At 37.1% G+C, this 21,460-nt stretch overlaps 1 protein-coding gene across 1 annotated transcript in view; it reads left to right on the plus strand.

Annotated features, from left to right (window-relative positions):
- Positions 1-21,460, plus strand: part of CSMD1 (CUB and Sushi multiple domains 1) — a 1,143,868-nt gene that overhangs the window by 1,033,235 nt on the left and 89,173 nt on the right. The window contains exons 38-42 of the mRNA XM_087916392.1: positions 4,659-4,777; positions 7,646-7,715; positions 10,730-10,846; positions 15,401-15,610; positions 18,015-18,203. Coding sequence (XP_087772518.1) covers positions 4,659-4,777; positions 7,646-7,715; positions 10,730-10,846; positions 15,401-15,610; positions 18,015-18,203 — 705 coding nt within the window. The remainder of the gene's footprint in view (positions 1-4,658; positions 4,778-7,645; positions 7,716-10,729; positions 10,847-15,400; positions 15,611-18,014; positions 18,204-21,460) is intronic.

Here is a 21,460-nt window from a genome sequence, read left to right on the forward strand (position 1 = left end):
AACTAGCATGCAATAATAAATTACAGTAGAATGATAATAAAGATTACTGCATATTCGAATCACATCCTCAGAGACTTTTTTTTCAACTTCATTTAATCTGTCTCACAGCATTTGAAAGGGTACAGCTCTATTTCAGTGGAGATGACAGATCAAAAATGTATAAGGAAGAAAAAATTTAATGAAGAACAGTTTCCAAGAAAGACTTCCATTTATATTGTGCCACTGCTTCATAGGCATGAATCCTTAACGAGGCAACTGATCAAGTGTATGCTATGATGCAAAAGAGTGGAGCTTAAATCATGATGTCAAGACCAAGTTTCTTCATTTTGGTGTCATGAATAGATATTTATGTCCAAATGTGCCCCATAATAATAGGCAAGAGAGAAAGCAAATTTAGCCTTTTTCCAATTCCCTTTTCTTGTCCCTTTCTTGTTCCTAATCATAAAATAAGTTTGCCTAATCTGTGATCAGACCAGATTCAATGGCTATCATAGTCCTAGCCTCTAGTTAGCAAACTGTGTAATCTTGACTTTATGAAAGCTGTCTAAAGCCTTATAAAGATGTTATGAAAAAAGGAGGTAAAAATGTCTGTGTATTGTTAATCAATCATTTATTTATTTAAAGCATATATATTGCCTCCCATCTTCTAACCAACTGTGTGCCTCCCAATCATATATTCACTTTAATGAGGTTTTAAGTCTGGGGTAGACAACCATTTCCACCTACCAATTCCCATTTTACAGCTCCAAGAATCGCTTGCTGCTGAAATTGAGTAATGAAGCTCTTACTTTTGGATGATGCAATTTTTAGCTGTTGGAGACCAGCTGTTGGAGAATGGTTACATGGTAAATAAAGGATGCAATAGATGACTCCATTTGTCCTCTTCAAGCCTTGTAAAATCTGAAAAAAATATCTTCATTGATACCATGTCTTATGCACCAGAGACAAATTCCTTGTGTCTAATTATACTTGACCAACTTAAATATTCGCTTTGGTTTGGTTCTATTGCTTGGTTCTCTTATGTCACTGGGTACAATCACTACAGCATCTCAAAGTCTTTTCCCCAAATGCAAAGCATCGCACCAATAGATACACAGATAGAAGATGAAAAAATATTTCTCAGTTTTGCCATTCAGGTCTTTGAAAGTAGAACTTGCGCACATGTTGTAGGTTGCAAGAAACTGTGATTTAGAAGATTTTCTTCAACATGGAAGAAGGCTGGTCATGCTAAACAGAGGCAAATGATTTTGTTCACTGAGTTAGGTTTGCTCTCTTCTGTTCAGAAGAGGAAAGATGTACTTGCCTCCTTTAATTAAGGAGAAATCCATAGGGGTTGCCCTCTGTTAACAACAATAATTGGAACCAGAATTTATGTCACTAAGCAACATGGTTCTCAAGTGCTGTATCATGTGACTATGCTGCTTAAGTAATAGAAGGTCTAATACTTTTGTTGTCATCATTAAGTGAATCCCACCAAGTTGTTAAGTGAAATGTCATGTGGTTGCCATTTGCGACATCACATTTTTTCTACTTGCAACCTTCTGCTGGCTTACTTATTAACTTTGCTTGTCAGAAGCAGAAATATGGATCTACCCTAAATGTATTGTTTGATATGTTATAGATACTGTCTATTGTAAAAGCACTAGGTCCTTCTTAACCCTTAGTCAAGAATTTTTTTCCCTTTTTTTTAATTTTAAAGGTGAAATATATTTGAAAACTTTATCTGAAAAGGAGAAGAATAAATGATTTTATCCTACCCTAATGCTGAGAGATAGAGAGATATAACATCTTATCTATGTTGCCAGTGGAGATCTGTTGTTTAGATACAGGGAGACAAAACATGCTGCCTTTCAAATGTGACACAATCAGGAGGGTTAATAGAGATGGATGTGGGGAGATACAGTGAAGGTTACACATTGTTTACCCATTTCTTGAACACAATCTAGAATATGCTTCACCTTAGCAATAGTAGAAATATATTCTAAATGTGCTGTGACATGAATCTGATCTCACATCTATAGAAAGTATTGCTATAACTCAATTCCTAAAGGCTTATACAGTTAAAAACACACTGACATATTTAATGTCCATTTGTGTGTGGGTGTGGGTGCTGTGAGTGGGTGTATTCATTCATTTATAATTATGTGACTGATAGCAATGGTAATGCTTTTTTTATGATTATGACAGACACCTTTTATTTAGCATTAAGATGTCAACTATATAATAAGATTGTTTTCATGCTACAAGCCATTATTAGTGGTGGAAAAGCCAACTAGATTAATAGAAGAATTAATTAAATTCACGAGTCAAAAAGATAGTAAGATAATTAAGATTTTATAAATACATGCAATTGTGAGAATATAAGATTACAAACATTATATGAATACTGTATATATCATTTATATGTGCTGATATGCCCAAATATGAGCATGAATATATATAGTGTGAGTTTGTGTGGGTGAGTGCATATATGTGTATGTATATTTGTATCTTCAAATCAGTGTTGTCTCCTGGAGATTTCCTGAAGTAGTTCCTGGAGTTTTCTTGGCAGGGTTTTTCAGGGTTTGCTCTGTCTCCTTCATAGGATTAAAAAGGATTGATCACCCAGCCGGCTTTATGCAAAGGTGGGATTAGAACAAGGGCGCACAATTTTCCCAAGGGGCAACATGAGAAACTGGGACTGTAATGGAGGGCCACTGCTACTGTTGCCACCCCATCCACCACTGCTGCCAGCGCATTCCTGATGCTGCTTCAGCCCCAGCCCTACCACCATTGCACCAATGCCCCTTCCTACTAATACCACCCAAGCCCTGTGTCAACACTATCCTGCCACCCCACCACTACCTTATTGTTGCTGCCCCAATCCCCTCAACAATCCTGTTGATGCCAAGAGCCAGTCTGAGACTGCCTGCAGGCAAGATGTGGCCCACAGGCCATCAAATGCCTAGGTTTGGACTAGAACAATGTTCCAGGTTTCCTCCAGTAATATTTAGAAAGAATGTGTTCTCTGTTGCACCCCCCACCCTTTGGAACATAATTCCTCTGGTGATTAGACTTGCTCCTGGCTTTCTCTAGAGCCTTAAAGACTTAGTCCCATTATCAGTCTTGGGGCCCAGAGTGCATAGTAGATCCTGTATCATATATTATGTTGATTGCGCTGTTTGGTTTTATCTTGGCAGCTCTATGTATAGTTTATTGTTTTGTTACAATGTTTTTATTTCTTTTTATCCCTTGTTACCCAGAATCATATGTTTGTGATGGACAACCATGTAAATTAAGTAAATAGTTTCATTGGGGTGGGGAGGTAGAAGTAGTGCATCCATGCAATGAAAACTTCAGAGAAACTTTCTGCATTAAAATAATATACAGTATATATACATATACATATATTGATACATTCAGTCAATCATCTATGTCATGAATGTCAAAGTCGCAGCATCACATGCTGTCACATGACACATCACAACATTTTTTCCCCTTCGCAGAGCTGGGATGGGCATGGGCTGCGCATGACGCATCCAGCCTGTGGGCCTCCAGTTTGACACTCCTGATCTGCCTAGTAATATAATTCTCTGCATTCTATATGTATCCTCTGTATTTAGTACAGCAGAAGTTTTTTTTATTATATTTTGAGTATTTCTAAACAACAGAATGTTTTATTTGCAATCATGTATTGCAAAAAAATGAATGCAAATTGTGATACACATTTATCTATAAAATAAAAGGCATCTATAAAATAAAAGGCAGTTTTTAATAGTTCATTACATTTTGTTCAGGGAATTTTATCTTTATTAAAAGTGAAAGTGAAATGTAGTCTATACTAATATACTTTTAGAACTATGAACAAGATGGTACTGCTGAGAGCTTCCTTGTCATTGATGGCAGTGATGCCAGAAAAATATTACAGGTCACTGTAATGATATACATAGATGAATGCCTAATGCTAGACCTGGAGTGGCAGAAGTATTTAATAAGCTGGAACTGGGATGAGATCACCAGGAGAGTTATCAATATTGACATTAATGAGTTTTATGTCCTGTGCCAAAAGAGTGAGCTGACCTGTGAAGAGCATGCAGTAAGCAATTTCCTATACAAGGAAGGCATGCTACCCTTGAAAACAGCATTTGCTATTCATAAGTTGTGAATAGGAAGTACAGTATATAAAGCATGTGCTCTAAAGAATTCCTTCCTTGCCTTGTTCTGCCCTAGGTCTTTTTAGCTCTATTTGTTTTTCATTTTAAAACTAAGTTCATTCTGAAATAAATCAACAAAGAACCTATTTTATCATATTGAGAGATTTGTTCATGCACGCAACCAATGGTATATTTATACATAAAGGCTAATTCTTTCATTTTTGTTCTGGGATCAATTGATTTACTATAATATTATATTTTAAATTCAGTTTTGTGTCATCATATTTATAAACATTTCAGTTTGAAAGACTAAGAGTAAATGGATGTAAAAAGAAATTTAAAAATCCTATGCTGCCTTTCTGCTACCCTCTTGAATCTTTTTTTTTCATTTCGGATTATTAAGCACATTGTTGAGAACTTCCTGATTTAAAACTTTCTCTTTTAAACTTTGTGTAATAATTAGATAATCAAGAACTAAGCAACAAAACCAAAGCAATATGATGTTTTTTCTTTTATTTATTTTAGCTGTAGGTCTTGCTTCCTGCCCAGAACCCGTAATTCCTAGCAATGGATTTAAAATTGGTGATAGATATATGGTGAATGATGTTTTATCATTTCAGTGTGAGCCAGGATATACATTACAGGTACCTGAATTCTTTTTAAAATGGTGCGTGTATATGTGTGTGTGTATCTATCTATCTATCTATCTATCTATCTATCTATCTATCTATCTATCTATCTATCTATCTATCTATGTGTCTGTTTTTCTATCTATCTATCTATGTATCTGTCTATCTATCTATCTATCTATCTATCTATCTATCTATCTATCTATCTATCTATCTATCTATCTCTATATCTATATCTACATCTACATCTACATCTACATCTATATCTATATATCTTTGGTTATTCAGGTTTTCTCCCACATAAAGTTGTAAGTATCTAGGCGACGTTTCGATGAAGTCTCATTCATCATCTTCAGGCTTGTGTCTTCGGCTTTGTGCTTCTCAGAGTAATGTGCGCTTGCAGCTGCTTCTTCCTTTTAACTGCTAGTGGGGGTGTGATTTGATTGGGTGGGGGCTTGGCTGTGTTCTGATTGGCTAGGGATGTGTTCTCATTGGTTGGGGGTTTGGCTGTGTTCTGATTGGTTGGGGGGGTTGGCTCTGTTCTGATTGGCTGGGGGTGTGTTCTGTTCATGTGGGGGCTTGGTTGTGCTCGGGTTAGTCTTAGTTGCTAGGGGATTTGAGCTGGTAAGCTGTGATCCTGCTGTTTGGCTTCGCGTTCGTGGTCGTGCCATATCTTCATCACCACACAAGATGCTACCGCCACATTTCCACATAGAAAGCAGACTCACACCCACACAGAAGATGATACACGACCATGGACCAGAAGCCGCACCACAGCTGCATCACTACCTGCTTCAAACCCCTCCAACCCATACATTAAGCGAACTGACGCCCACCATGAAGATGCAGCACGACCACGAACGCAAAGCCAAATAGCAGGATCACAGCTCACCAGTTCAAATCCCCCAGCAACTAAGACTAACCTGAGCACAACCAAGCCCCCACCTGAACAGAACACACCCACAGCCAATCAGAACACAGCCAAGCCCCCACCCAATCAAGTCACACCCCCACTAGCAGTTAAAAGGAAGAAGCAGCTGCAAGCTCACATTACTCTGAGAAGCAGAAAGCCGAAGACACAAGCCTTATAGATGATGAAGGAGACTTCATCGAAACGCGGGAGAAAACCCAAATAACCAAAGATCCACCAAAGATCCACATACAAATACCCGCGAGAACCTCAGAAAACATATATATATGTTCCATATATATATATATTGAAAATATATATATATATTCAGGTATATCCAAGGATGTAAAACACAAGAAATTATGTATGTATGTATGTATGTATATATAATTTCTTGTGTTTTACATCCTTGGATATAAATTTTGGGCTACCCATATTTAGGATACCAATATCTGAATGACTATTAGTTGGCAGATCATTTTGTTTTTATCAACTGGTTTTGTAGTTCAGATCTGGTAGTTCTAGCAGGAGTAGGTATTGTAATATATTCTGTTAATATTGAAAAACTGTATTTTGTATTTGTATTTAGATTTCTTTTGCATACAGAAATTTCCATTTAGAAACAGATAATTCTCTGATACTTTTATCTCTGCTGAATAAAACTACATACATTCAAAATATTACATACTTATTTTATTCCATTAATGTAAGTTACTTTAAGAGATGATTATAGCAAAGGAAAGAAATATATTATCTGATATGAAGAAATACTAATTTTATAATAGGTGATGCAGCCAATTAAAATCAGCGAAACAAGTTTGAATTAAATTTAGTTGAATTTAGTTAGACTTATCTCTATTGTTGTGAGCAGTTCTTTGCATAGTCACACTAATTCTACTAAATAGTATGAAAATGATCTGAAGGAATACCATACCAGTGAAGATGATTTCTTCAACTCTCATCATCTAAATGGTTGAGATTTTCCCGAAAGGCTGATTTTTAGATTATAGTGCATTATCTTTGCATTAAATCTTATCCTTTTTGCACACAAAATATAGATTGACTATTATTTGTCTCCCAAATAATTTTTGTGAAGATTTTTATATCCTAGTTATCGTTTGACGTCATACAATAAAATACAAACTAACATAAAAGGGAAAGGGAATAGCAAAACAAATTGAAGGGGTAAAAGATTCATCAAACAAATACAACTAAAGTGACTTCTGATTTTTTTTTTCATACAGAGATATTAACATTACAGCTACCTCTCTACAAGTTTAAAGAAAAGATACTTTTGCAAAGCAAAGCAAATGATGCACATGGCAGTTGTAGCTCAGTAGCTCCTATCTGTACAAATACTGTATTTGTATTTTCACCAAAGGGGCAAAGGAATGTAGGTGGTGGTGGTGGTGCTATGTGGCCCATTGATTTCATAGGTTGCTATTTTTGTGGACTTCAGTAGCACTCTCCTCAAAGTTAGCAACACTTGTTTGAGGGAAGGCTTGATTATTAAACCGTATAATTTGTGCCTATTAGTTTTCATATAAAGGCACATTTTCATTTTGAAATCAATTTTGAAGAAGGAAATTACGTTTTAAAATTAACTTCCTTGAAATAATGATTCTTTGTCAGAAAAAAAAATCTTCCCTTTGGTAATGCAGCAAAGAATGTAAATGAGAGTGTCATCTTGCTTTGCAGTTCTATATAATAATTTAGTTTAAGGTTCTGGAACAACTTCTTAAGACTTGTAGCACAATTCACTTTCCATTTTTAAAGGAATTCTAATTAACTTAAAAATCTTTTATTTGTCCTTAATTAGAAAACTGTCATAGGTAATAAAGTATAAGGGAAGATTAATTGGCAAAAGGATTTTTCTAAAACCAATAGTTAGAACCATTGGGTCAAGTTGCTAAATGAAAGCTTCAAAAATGGGACGATGTTGCATACTTATTTTATTTTTGAATATTTTTAAGGGACGTTCTCATATTTCTTGTATGCCTGGAACAGTTCGTCGTTGGAATTATCCTTCTCCTCTCTGTATTGGTATGCATATATACATATTTTTATTCTAAGTGAATGTTGTTAAGAATAACATCAGTAAAAAGTAAAAAGTTTAATTAGCTGTATCTATTTTTGTTCTGCTGTTATTAAGTAGAAAATATCAAGTTTCTTAATGGCTGAGCTCCTGATTCACATTTCATTTTAGGCATGAAGTACTAGCAGTTTTTCTTGCTTGGGCAAAAAATCCACCTGCCAGTGTAATATATAGAACTCAATGCAGCTTAAGCAAATGAAATACTCTGTATAAATGCTAAATTTTATTACAGTCAGCGTTAAGAAGATGCATATTTCAGTGATAGAATCATTTCTTTAATGACTGTTTTTGCTCAAACAGAAAATATATCTGAAAGTTTTCATCATTGCTTAAGTCCTTATGCAAAACTGTGTTGCAGTCTTTATCTTCTTTACTCCTTGTATGTAAATTGGATCAGGAAAACTCAGTAGGCATGTAGAAGATCTATCTGGCTAAAATTTCTATGTCATTTTAAGTGGAATGCAAAGGAAAAGAACACAACAGAACAGAGTCAATTTATGCAGGAGAACTAGGAGACATGGGATTTTAATCCTACTTTCGGCAAAAATCAAACTTTATTTATTTATTTTTATTTGATTTGTCAATCACTTACAAGATAATTGGTATAAGTATAAACATGAGTAAGAATACAGAAAATAGGTATGAATAAATGGGGACAATAGGACAGGGACGGTAGGCATTATGGTGCACTTATGCACGTCCTTACAGACCTCTTAGGAATGGGGTGAGGTCAATAGTCGTTAGGGTTAGAATTAGGGTTAGGGTTAATTTTAACAGGGTAATTTTAATTTTAACTGGGTAATTTTGAGCCAGTCTCTCCTCAAAAAAAAAAAAAAAAAAGAAAAGAAAGGAAACTGAAGGCTTGATTATGGCTGTGCAAGAGCAAGCTATTCAAATTAATACAATCAAGACCAAAATTGGGGAGGAAATTGTCAAACGATGCAAAGTGCATTGTACACAGAAACAGAAGAAACAACATATTTAGTTTGTGCAGAAAGATTACACAAACATAAACAATGGCATAATACAATCACCAAATGATTTATGGGAATATCTGTAAAAATTATCATGTACCAGTAATAAAAAAAAATGGTGGAAACATAGAGTTGAAAAAGTGGTCGAAAATGAGCAGAATAAGATATAATTTTATAAAATTTCCAAATGCAGAATAAGAGGCTGGAAAGAAGTTTGGAAAAGATTAGGGTTATTTCACAGTTATAGGAAAAGTGGGAGGGGCAGTTGTGTTATTTAGGGAAAATGTTCACACAGCACACAATACTCAATAGGGCACTTTTCCCTTATTTCCTAATGTGTTAGAGAAGAAGCTTCAAAACTGTTAGCAAATTATGAGCACCCTGAGTGTTGCCTGACTTTGTGGAAATAGGACATTCAGTATCCATGCTTTCACTTTTCAAGTAATCCAGTTATTATTCTTCCTCTTGCAATCAGAATGTGCCAAACTTTAGTCCAAGCATATAAAGACCCTATTAGACAGAGAGACTCCACTAAGATCTTTTATATCAGGTTTTTATAATCTGCTGGTTGCTAGGCTAAATTGCTAAGTGCATCGTTGATTTACAAACATTGAAATATTCATTTAAACCTTTCGCAGTCTTTCTTTTCCATTACTCTTTGGTATGCCAATTATATGATAAAGGTAGATTTGCTCTCTTTTCCTTTATTCAGCTGGCTCCAGTTCATTTGCAGAGAGAAAAAGAATCTTATTTTTATTGCAATGCACAGCATGTTTAAGAATAATTTCTCATAATCAGTTGTTTTCAAATTGAAACAGAAAGCAATCAAATCTCATAGAAACATGAAGAGCAGTTAGATTTATTTTGTATCAAGGAAAAATTAAGATGTTTTGTGTATGTGTTTTATACTTTTTTTAAAAAAACTGCATTTTTCACAGCAAAAGGGAATTATTTTGCTGTGCCAGTTGCATTTTTAGGTAATACAATTTGCAAAAATATTATGGGCAATTATGCAGCTGACGGGTTGCAGAGAATCTTGTGCTTCTGTGAAGAGTCAGAAGACTATTTTCAAATATCAACAAAAGTAATTTCATAATGAAACTAGTATTTTATTTATATTGTCTCTTCATTTTGATATTTTATCTTTTAATATTGTAAGCTGCCTAGGGTAAACCTGTAATAAGATGAGTGGCCAATAAAATTTAAAAATAAAATAAAATAAACTATGCTTGAAGATTTTTGTAGTGATTTCAGAAAGCAGCTGATGCTTTGCCTTTTCTCAGCACTAGAATGCTGATTTAGATACGTAGCACAAAAAGATCTTGAGTAACTTAAGTTTTGCGCGGAGATTTGTTTGTCTAATTTATTAAAAATGTTTATATAGTTGCCCATCTTACAACCAACTCTGGGCAGCTCCCAATCAAAAGTTAAAACAGCATAAAAACCATATTAAACTATAAAAACTGAGAGAGTAAATGAATTGCATTACAAATAAAAGAATGTAAGCTGAGAGAGAGAGAGAAAAGTCTTTGTAGGGTGTAATATTTGATAAGTGTCCTTCAAGAATACACATGCTCATTCATTCTGTCAGTGAAATCTATAGGTGATCATTTTAAGATTATAGCCTGAGATTCATGGTGGAAATTTCATCTTTTTAACTAGCTTTATATACCATTGATAGGTTTTTTTTTTATTTTGAAAAAAGTCTCCAGCATGTGTATTGATTGCTTATTGTTCAGTTTTCTGATCTTAAAATAATGGATGGATAGAAAAATCTAACACAACAAATTGAATTGGAAAATTGTATACAATAGTTCTCCTGCATAGATTGGCAACAATAGAAGTTCTTTACAAGCACAAGTGAAGTGAACTTTTGTGTTTGTGTGCAGTTACATTAACATTACTAATTCTTCATAAGTTACACAATTGTTTGATGACTTTTTGGATATATTTCCATATACTTTCAATGAATTGTTTATTTATTATAGCCAAATGTGGTGGCACACTGACAAACATGGCAGGCGTGATCCTGAGCCCAGGTTTCCCAGGAAATTATCCTAGTAATCTAGGCTGCACATGGAAGATATTATTGCCTATTGGATACGGTAAGATTATTTATTGAAGGACATCTTTTTATTTATCCATTGGAATCTCAGTTCCAAAATCATGCTTTTTAAAAAAATTCCATCCACTAGCCTGATGCATGTATTCAAAACTAAATAAATCAAGCTACTAAGAATAATTCTATTAAGATACCTTTTGTATGCGCTACTTTATTCAATGATTTTTTTTTTAAATTTGAGACTTAAATAATACTTGGAAACTTTCTGTTCTAGATCCCTTACTCATTCTCCGGCTGCCTTCCCTGATACGGCTGTTTTAAATACAATTCCCAATATTAGGTACAAACAAGAACTGGCACAGGTTCCACCTGATATCTTTGGAAACATTATTTATGCAATTACTCAGACTTATTTTGAGTAGCTTTAATTGACACAAAGGCATAAAATAAAACAATATCTAATTCAATTACGTGTCTCCTTTCCTAGTCCTCTAAAAAGAGGCCAGGTCGCTCATGTGCATGCCTTTCCTTTTTCTTTCCCTGTGTTTATGGAGGGTTTTTTGTAGTATTCATGAAGGGTAAATAATAATTCAATATCATATGCTCAACTGAAAGTTCTAGGCTGTTTCTTTATCAATGTAATATTATAAAGAGCTTGAATTTGTTTAAACTTCTGTGCATTCATTAGTAAATGTAGCTATTTATCTTGAAAAAAATAATAAGAAAAAACAGTGAGATAACTATGGATACATGTTCTCCAAAGAAAGAAAAAATCTCTAAAATAAAATAGAAAACGTTTTTTTAAGGTGGTGGATTATGAGATGTAGCTAATTAAACATGGCTCATTTAGGTCAGTATTCATTTACTTTTCTGTACTAGCAGCTTTCTTTCATTACATGGATTTATGTAACATAATAAATTAAGAAAAATAATATTTTACAGTAAAGTAATTAGTTAAGTTAATTAGTTTGCTTGAAATAAATCTTATTATGATACTATGTTCTTAATCATGAAGTTTGTGTAATTGTGATGTCTTGCTATAGTTTAGAAATCTGAATAGGGTTTTGACAATTTGTTTTCTGTGAAACCTATTCATCCATTTCTGTTCCTGTGAATTACAAAATTATTTTTTTGTTGATAATTAAGTGGGGTCCAACTTATAAAAGACAGAGATTCTATTTTTTATGAGCACCACATAACTCAGTTCATTAAATAGAGATTATCCAGTTCTCTATTGTTTCTGTACCAACTGAAAATGTACACATTCTCTTTGAGGAACCTTCCTAGAATGGGCTAGAGAAAATTCAAGGTCTGTCCTTGAACTGCTTACAGATATCTTTGGTTCATGCAACTATGCAGACTCTGTACAGCAAATGGTCAAATTTTTCATGAAAAACTCTATGATTATTTTTTTAAAGATTAAATAGATTATACATATAGATTTAGCAAGAATGGCAGTTTCCCTTATTCCTTCTTTCTTGAGCAACCACAATTTTTGTTGAATAGAATATCTTATGACATGGGAGATATTTACTTGGAAAAGGAATCCCCTCCCCAAATTCTCAGAATATAAAAATGTATATAAAAATGTGCAATTTCCTACTGAAAATCATATTTGTTTTCTCCAAAAGTCAAATGAGTGTAGCATGTTGAGGCTGTGATATAACTGCAACTTAGAAAATATATATTGATTGAAGCTTCCTGGCTCAAGAATCTTCTGTAACCTTCCCATATTACCTACCTTCTCTAAAGAAAAGAAAGCAAAACCATACTCCTGATCCTGAATATATAATATTTCTCTTATTGAAGAATATGGAGTTTGGTGTAATAGTTAAGGTGCTATCTTAAAAACTAGGAGCCAGTGAGTTCTAGTCCCATCTTAGACATGAAAGTCAACTGGATGATGTTGACCCAATCATATACTCTCAGCCCAATTTATCTAACAGGGTTGTTGTTGTGGGGAAAACAGGAGGAGGAAGAGGTATTAGGTATGTTCACACCTTGAGTTGTATAGGAAAAAAAGATGGGATAATAATAATCTTTGAAAAAAAATAATTACTGTACATTAAAGATGAATTTTATAGCATAGCAATTCCTAGGTTTAAAACTTGATAATTATTCTGCTGAGATTATGTCTTACTAAATTCACTGTATATTATATATAATTTAACAACTCAGTTTTGCTTATAAACTATAAAAGATACGCATTCTGGTTTCTGAACAGTTATTGTTGTGGGTCATATAGTGTTACCATATGCATTTCTTTTAATCAGAATAAGCAAAACTAGTACAATAATTTTAATGAACTTTATGGCAAAATGGTGATAGTATTGAAATAACTAATAACAAACTTAGAAAAATTGGTAGAAAGAGTAAATACCGTTTATACTCGAGTATAAGCCGAGTTTTTCAGCACATTTTTTGTGCTGAAAAAAACCCCCTCGGCTTATACTCGAGTGAGATTCCCTCTGGAAAAAAAAATGGTGTGGAGCTCCGGAGCTGGGCAGCCGCTTCCCTGCTTCCGAGTTTCCTTTGCAACTTGTAAGCATGGGCGTAATCGGAAGCAGAAAAGTTCTTGCAATATATTGTTTTTTCTTTATTTAACTGTTTTTAGGGGGGGGGGGAAACCCACCATCATGTGAGAATGCTCAGACACGAAATCTATCCGCCTGAAAATAAGTGTGTGTGTGGATTTTAACAGAGGGAAGACATAGGGAGAAGGCAAAAGCGACAGAAGATCCTTCAGGGGAAACTGAGGGGGAGACTCACCCTTGGTCCAGATGAGCCCCCTTCCCCGCCCCTAAGGAAGCAGAGGCAGCCAGCAAGGGCAGGCAAGCCCCGCTTTGCGGACTCCGTTCGTCCTCGCTCCCACCCACCCACCCAAAGCCACGAAGTCCCCCAATCACGCAGCCCAGAATTGCCCTCCCCTCAGGGGCAGCAACGACACCCGGTGTTTCCTGAAACAAGAAGCTCCGCTGCGTAATGAAAGCGCCCTGGCTCTAGGCTCAGAAAACAACGTGAGCTGAGGTGGCTTCGTTTCCTCAGCCCCAGCTGCTTTCAGTCCACTCGGGAGGAGGTGGGGAGGAGGTGGTGGCGGCGGTGGCTCACCTTATTTTCTGAGCTCTGGGCTCGCGATCTCAGAAAACAACGCGAGCCGAGATGGCTTTGTTTCCTCAGCCCCAGCTCCTTTCAGTCCGCTCGGGAGGAGGGGAGGAGGAGGTGGCGGCGGCGGCGGTTCGTGTTATTTTCTGAGCTCTAGGCTCGCGATCTCAGAAAACAACACGAGCCAAGGTGGCTTCATTTCCTCAGCCCCAGCTGCTTTTAGTCCACTCGGGGAGGGGAGGGGAGGTGGTGGTGGCGGCGGCTCGCGTTGTTTTCTGAGATCGCGAGCCTAGAGCTCAGAAAATAACGTGCGCTGCTGCCGCCACCTCCTCCTCCCCCTCCTCCCGAGCGGACTGAAAGCAGCTGGGGCTGAGGAAACGAAGCCACCTCGGCTTGCGTTGTTTTCTGAGCCTAGAGCCAGGGCGCTTTCATTGCACGGCAGAGCTTCTTGTTTCAGGAAACACCGGGTGTTGTTGCTGCCCCCTGATGGGAGGGCGATTCTGGGCTGCGCGATTGGGGGACTTCGTGGCTTTGGGTGGGTGGGTGGGTGGGAGCGAGGACGAACGGAGTCCGTGAAGCGGGGCTTGCCTGCCCCTGCTGGCTGCCTCTGCTTCCTTAGGGGTAGGGAAGGGGGCTCATCTGGACCAAGGATGAGTCTCCCCCTCAGTTTCCCCTGAAGGATCTTCCGTCGCTTTTGCCTTCTCCCTATGTCTTCCCTCTGTTAAAATCCCCCCCCACACACACACACACACTTATTTTCAGGCGAATAGATTTCGTGTCTGAGTATTCTCACATGACGGTGGGTCTTCCCCCCGCTAAAAACAGTTAAATAAAGAAAAAGCAATATATCCTCATGCAAGAACTTTTCTGCTTCCGATTACGCCCATGCTTACAAGTTGCAAAGGAAACACGAAAGCAGGGAAGCAGCTGCCCAGCTCCGGACCTCCACACCATTTTTCTTTCAGAGGGAATCTCACTTGAGCACAAAAAATGTGCTGAAAAACTTGGTTTATACTCGAGTCAATAAGTTTTCCCAGTTTTTTGTGGCAAAATTAGGTGCCTCGGCTTATATTCAGGTCGACTTATACTCGAGTATATACTGTATAGCTGCAAGATACACAGTCTTCATTTGTTAATCATAGTTATATGCTAACTGACTTTTGATAAACTCTGCCTTTCTCTATAATATGGGCCTAACAACATTAACAGATTATTAAGGTTTAAGGTTTACTGAAAACAAGTATGTGAAACATTTTGAGCACTAGGAAACAAAATGTAAAGAAATGTTATTCATAAATAGTTAATACTTAATCTACTTGTACTTACATTTATTATTTTTTACATTAACTAAGTTTTTTATTAACCGGGAATCCAAGCTGGAATATACACATCTGGATTGGATATTGCAGTTTGCTTATCTAATTGATGCTTATTTTTTAAAGAAAATCTACAATATGCTAAACTTTCAGCTTTTTATTTTATTTTTGCTACATAGGGGCACATCTACAATTTCTGAACTTCTCCACTGAAGCTAACCATGACTTCCTTGAAATTCAGAATGGGCCTTACCACACCAGTTCTATGATTGGCCAGTTCAGTGGTACAGATCTTCCACCATCTTTATTAAGTACAACACATGAAACTCTCATCCACTTTTACAGTGATCACTCAGAAAACCGACATGGATTTAAATTTGCATATCAAGGTAAATAATAAATGACATAAACAGTTTCAGTTATTAGAGGAATGCCTTCTCATGACAATATTTTTTCATTCCATAATTTTTCAATGCATGTATTTTTTTTTTCCTCTTCTGTTTCCTGGTTTTGAATTTGCATTTGAATTTGCATTTGAATTCTTCATTTAAAAAAAAAAAAATCTGGCTTTTAAATAGTATTTGTTTTGAAAGTTCTCTCCCCTTCCTGAAAAACAGTAATATGACTTTCTAAATAAATTAAGATAACTATTGTCCAAAAAGCTGTTCAAATATTATTTTGTTAATATTATGTTAAACTTTATACTTTTCAGTAGATTTGATTCTGGAAATAGATCAGTTGGTTCTTTTGATTGTTATGCATAAGGATTAGTATTAACTGCAATGGTAATGTACAGGGCAGTCTATGAATATTTTCTCACAATTCGATTGAATATACTTCTGGAGTAAGGAATTTGCAGGCTGTGGCTAATATTTCCATGAATGTTGTACTTTTCAAAAGAGGAAGATATGGGGTAAATATATGAAATTAAAGTGAATATATTGAAATCAAGAACAATCCAAAGTTTTACTTGTGTTTTTTTTTTTTTTCGAACAAGCATGCTCATTCAATCTTTGCATATGTAAATGGAACAATTAATACCTATAGGAATAATGAGTGACCATGATAGTACTCCTCTGGAGTTGTGGCACATTTAGATCAGGATAACCATAATCAGAATAACCAGTTTTACATTTGCTGACAGATACTGTGAAGTATGAAATAGAATCTTAAGAATAAGGACAGCATTATGCTTTTTAAAAAATTAAAATCCTTATATATCAGTATTGTTTGATAATTACCACTGGAATTTGGTAAGTATAGTCTACTAGTTCCCTTAATAAATTAATAGCAATGTTCAAAACTGCATTTGTGTAGAAAATATTATCATTTTTTTTTAAAAAAAGAAGTTTCAAAATATAAATATATAACATTAATTTGTAAGTTGAACCGTGAGAGTCATCAAACTGGATTGTAATTTATGCTGTGTATTACAGCCTAGTTAACAAGTCATAACACTATCCATAAAACATGTCAGGGTTTGTTTTTTTTGTTACTATCCTATATTATAAGACATAATATTCCAGCTATTTATATTCCAAAACTTCAATTTATATACCTTTATAGAGATCAAAATTCTGGTTATATAACATGTATACCTTTGCTTGGTAAAAATCTGAATGAATTTGAAGATACTCTCTTAGTAAAAGAAAATGGAATGAGAGATCATTTTCTGAACCAAAGAGAGGTAACACAAGCAACCCCAATAAGCTAGATTATAATGTATTGTAGAATGGTAGTGTTGAGCTAAATAATGAAGAGACTTATTGTTCTAAAATGTGAACAACCTCTGAGAAAATGGCTACAAGTGAAAGCCTGCTCTGTTCTTATGCATTCCTCCTTATGTGTCCCTAATGATTGGCAGGAATATGACAGTATGAGCAGGCCAACCCAAGTTGCCATTTTACTCTGTGATTATGAATATTTGAAGGAACATCTAGCTTCATAAATTCATTCCTGTGTTTACATATTGCTTACAGAAGTTTTACTCTGGATTCACAAATTGTGATTCCATTTATTGGGCAAATATTAGCAATATGAAAATATAAAATCAAAACTGCAAATCATTAGACTATTTTTAGATTAATTTAATATTGTATAGGAATCTATCCTGAAGTTTGGAGGCAATTGTTTGGTATGCTAATCATCATTCTAATTCCATTACTGTCCAAGGGTTTAAATCTATATACAGTTATAAATTTATAATTTTATTAAAGAGTTTTTAAAAGAATGTTAAAACAAATACAAACAAATGTAAAGTAAGAATAATAAAAAAGAGAAATAAAAGAGAAGGGCAAGATAGGAAAACAAGTAAAGAAAAAATAATAAAAAGATATGAAAAAGGAATTTCTGATTTTCTTTACAGCAGTTATAAGTGCAATTATAGGCCTTATTCTATGTTTACAACATATTACTCTACTTTGTGTAATCTGTTCCTTTTGATCATCCAAACCATGTCATAAATTTGATATTTACTGTTTTGTGCAAAAAGTCTATAATGGGTTTCTAGTTAGCAGTAAATGTAAATATTTTCTTTTCTCTACCCAAGCCAAAAAGGCAAAAGGACACACACACACACACACACACACACACACACACACACACCTTCATATCTGTCTACGTACACATACATCTATCTATACATATAGAAATCATCAACTGGAAGAAAGTTGCCTGTCTGTATTAATCACTTAGATATAAATATTTAGCAAGTTATAGAACATTTATCCATTTGTTTTATGATTTTTAATTTTTTTCTGGGGAAGAGAATATTTTATCTTTTTTTCTCCTCAGGTTATGAATTAAAGAATTGTCCAGATCCTCCTCCATTTTATAATGGATATATAATCAATTCCGATTACAGTGTGGGCCAATCTATCTCTTTTGAATGCTATCCTGGATATGTATTAATCGGTCACTCCGTGCTCACTTGCCATCATGGGATCAACAGGAACTGGAATCATCCTTTTCCAAAGTGTGAAGGTAGCTTTTGTTCATCATGATTGTTTACATTCCAAGATGAAAAAATAAATCAAATGGATATATGAAAATCATTATCTGTTGCAAGCCTCATAACAGTTTCATTGGCAATCAGAATTGAGAGAGAAATACATTTTTCTTCAAAAATGGAAAGTAGTTGATATAAGTCATATTACGTTCTGTCATGTCCCCTATGATAAATCACTACCCTTTCTTTCCTTACACTCACATACAACCCACATTTGTGCCTCTTCGAAATGTAGTTTTTCCTGGCCTGTGATCAGGGGTGGGATTCTACCAGTTCACACCTATTCGCTAGAACCAGTTGTTAACATTCTAAGCAGTTTGGAGAACCGATTGTTAGAAGAAATTACTGGCCTAATCCTGTAAGGAAGGCAGGAAGGAAACATTCTGGTGTTGCTTACAGAAACTGCCTCTCCATTAACCCTTATTACATTCTCGGCAGGACTAGACTTCCTGTCTCAGGAACTTCAGTTTTTTCCCCCTCCTTTGCTGGTACATTGCTTGTGTGGAGTGACCATTCAAAGTTACACAGGCACTGAAAAAAGTGACTTATGACCATTTTTCACACTTACAACTGTTGCAGCATCCCCACAGTCATGAGATGCCAGGCGAGGAGATGCGTGCCTTGATGTGAATGATATTGAGTTGGCCACACCCAGTCAATAACATGACCACCAAACTATGTCCACCCAGTCACATACCACCAAGCCACGCCCACCACCTAAGCCACACCCACAGAACTGATTGTTAAAAATTTGAATCCCACCCCAGCCTGTGATGCTCATAAAACAACCAGACAATCATTTTGGAAGTTACCATTTCTAAAGCTACAAATGTCATTGCCATATTCTTGATACTAGAGGATAAGAAAGAATGAAATGAGTGAGGGATGGAGAAAGATGGTTTGATTTTAATGCTTTTAGAAGGGTAGGAAGCAATTTTGGATGTGAATAGAAGGGTGGTGCGGTGGCATAGAGGTGGAGCTCTTGCCTCACAATCAGAAGGCTGTGAGTTCAATCCTAGGTAGAGGCAGATATTTCTCTCTCTGAGCACGTTGAGAATTTATCTGCTGAATATAATGCCGCATTGGTGACAGGAATGACATCCAGCCAGTTAAACACTCAGCTCCGTTCAGCAAGGGATTATTGGGCCATTAAAAGGAGAAATGATGATGAAGATTTAGCAAGGAGAGAAGGATGAGTTTGGATTTTTTAAAAATTATGGGTGAGAACTCTTGCCTTTGTGTTGAAAAGAGTTGTAAGCTAAAGGATATGTTTGTCTTACCTGTCTATCATTATATTAATGTGGTACAGAACTTCATTTTTTTAATTCCCTCAATAAATGAGAGCTGAAATACCATCTCAGATTCATGCTCAGATTATTACGTTTTAAATCACAGAGAGGGGGCATTGGTTTGGAGGTATGACAATAGGATAATAGGTATTTAAGCTCAACTTTTCCTTTAGGAAATAAATAATAGAATGGGGGTAGAGGATAAAGGAAAATTAAGAAAAAAACTGGCTGAAGGAGAAACTGCTTCTACAATAGTACCCAATGCACATAATACTCATGTCTAAATCAACAATGTGATTTCACCCAGAAACTTTCTCAATATATCCTGAATTCCAAATTTTGGCTATTGGGAAAAGGACTTGCCAGAAAGATTCACTTCCCTCCTCCCCTTCTCGATTACATAGCTGATCTGCAGAATGTGAAATCGTTTTCAAATAGCTTCATTGCACATGCTTCTTTGTTTAGAATTATCTTCAAATAATTGCTTGCAATGATTATTTGAATATCCATAGTTCATGTTAATTGGTTGGCTCTTTGGTTCATGCACCTGCATATGTAAATTTAAACATCCAAACTATGCTAAATGGTTCCTTATTTATGTTTTAAAACGTGGCTTCTAACTCACTCCACTTATATTTTACCGTGTTTCTCACAAAATAAGGCCAGGTCTTATTTTTTTTGATCCCCGAAAAAACTGCTAGGCCGTCTTTTCGGGGGTGACTTAATCCCCCCCTTGCATCCTCGGGTGGGCGGGCAGCAACAGCTTGGATGTTGACCTCGGCATTGGTGGGGCACTTCGTATCGGGAGACCTTCTGCCACCGTTGCTTTCCCTTCTCCCTTGCTGCCGCGGCGTTTAGAGCAACACTGTGGCATTTGGCGCAGCCACGTGCAGCCAGCCAGGGCTCCTCCCTGCAACCGGAGCCCGGTGGAGACACTCAGCTTCAGGTGCTCCTGTCGCTGCCTTCCCTTTGCCTTTGAAATTAAAGCCAATTATTTTAAAAACGACGCCCTACTACAACAAAGACTCCCCTGCCAGAGAGGGTAGCCCATCCCCACATGGGGAGGCAAATCTCCCAGGGCCTCAGTGCAGGATCGGCCCACCTCAGGAGAAGCGTCCAGCCGCCATCCCTGCCTGGCACCGGGCAGAGTGCGAAGAGCTTTGCCTGGGGCTCCCAGCGCAGCTGACAGGCAGCAGAGCTCTCAACAAGGCAGTGAGCGCTTGCCTGCTGGACCCTCTGCTCATCCCACCAGGGCTGCACCAGAGCCATGCGGGCTGGGCAGAGCCAGGAAAGCGAGCCGCAGGTGCGCGCCTGCCTGACAAGCAAAAGACCCGGGCTGACCTGAGCTTGGCTTCCTTCCCAAGTTCCTCCTGGGCAAACCCGAAGGGACCACCGGAGAGGCTGCCCGAGGCAGTGATAGCACCCACCTGTCCACGGACAGGGAGGCGAGGTGATGGCAGTGCTGCTTCCCTGGCCGGCGGAGAGAGCCCGAAGCTGCCCATCCTTTCCACCCCTTGCCCAGCCCGTCCCCATCCCCATGCATCTCCAAATGCTCTGGCAGCTCCAAATGCTGCAGCGGAACGGGCATCAGGCAGAGGCACTGACTCAGCAGGGCTCAGCTCAGAGGAGGATGCGGCGCAGGCCATTGTCTTGCCTCCCTGTCCACGGATGGGTGGGTGCTATCACTGCCTCGGGTGGCCTCTCCCGGTGGCCCCTTCAGGTTCGGGCTGGAGGGAATTGGGAAGGAAAGCCAAGCTTGGGTCAGCCTGGCTCTTTCGCTTGGCAGGTGGGTGTGCACCTGCGGCTTGCTTTCCCAGCTCTGCCCAGCCTTCATGGCTCTGGCGTGGCCCTGACGGGATGAGCAGAGGGTCCAGCAGGGAGGTGCTCGCTGCCTTGGCAAGAGCTCCACTGCTAGGCAGGAGGGCCCGCCTGTCAGCTGTGCT

Source organism: Pseudonaja textilis, chromosome 1 (assembly GCF_049901715.1).
Source record: "Pseudonaja textilis isolate UNSWEBS1 chromosome 1, rPseTex1.2, whole genome shotgun sequence".
NCBI lineage: Eukaryota > Metazoa > Chordata > Lepidosauria > Squamata > Elapidae > Pseudonaja > Pseudonaja textilis.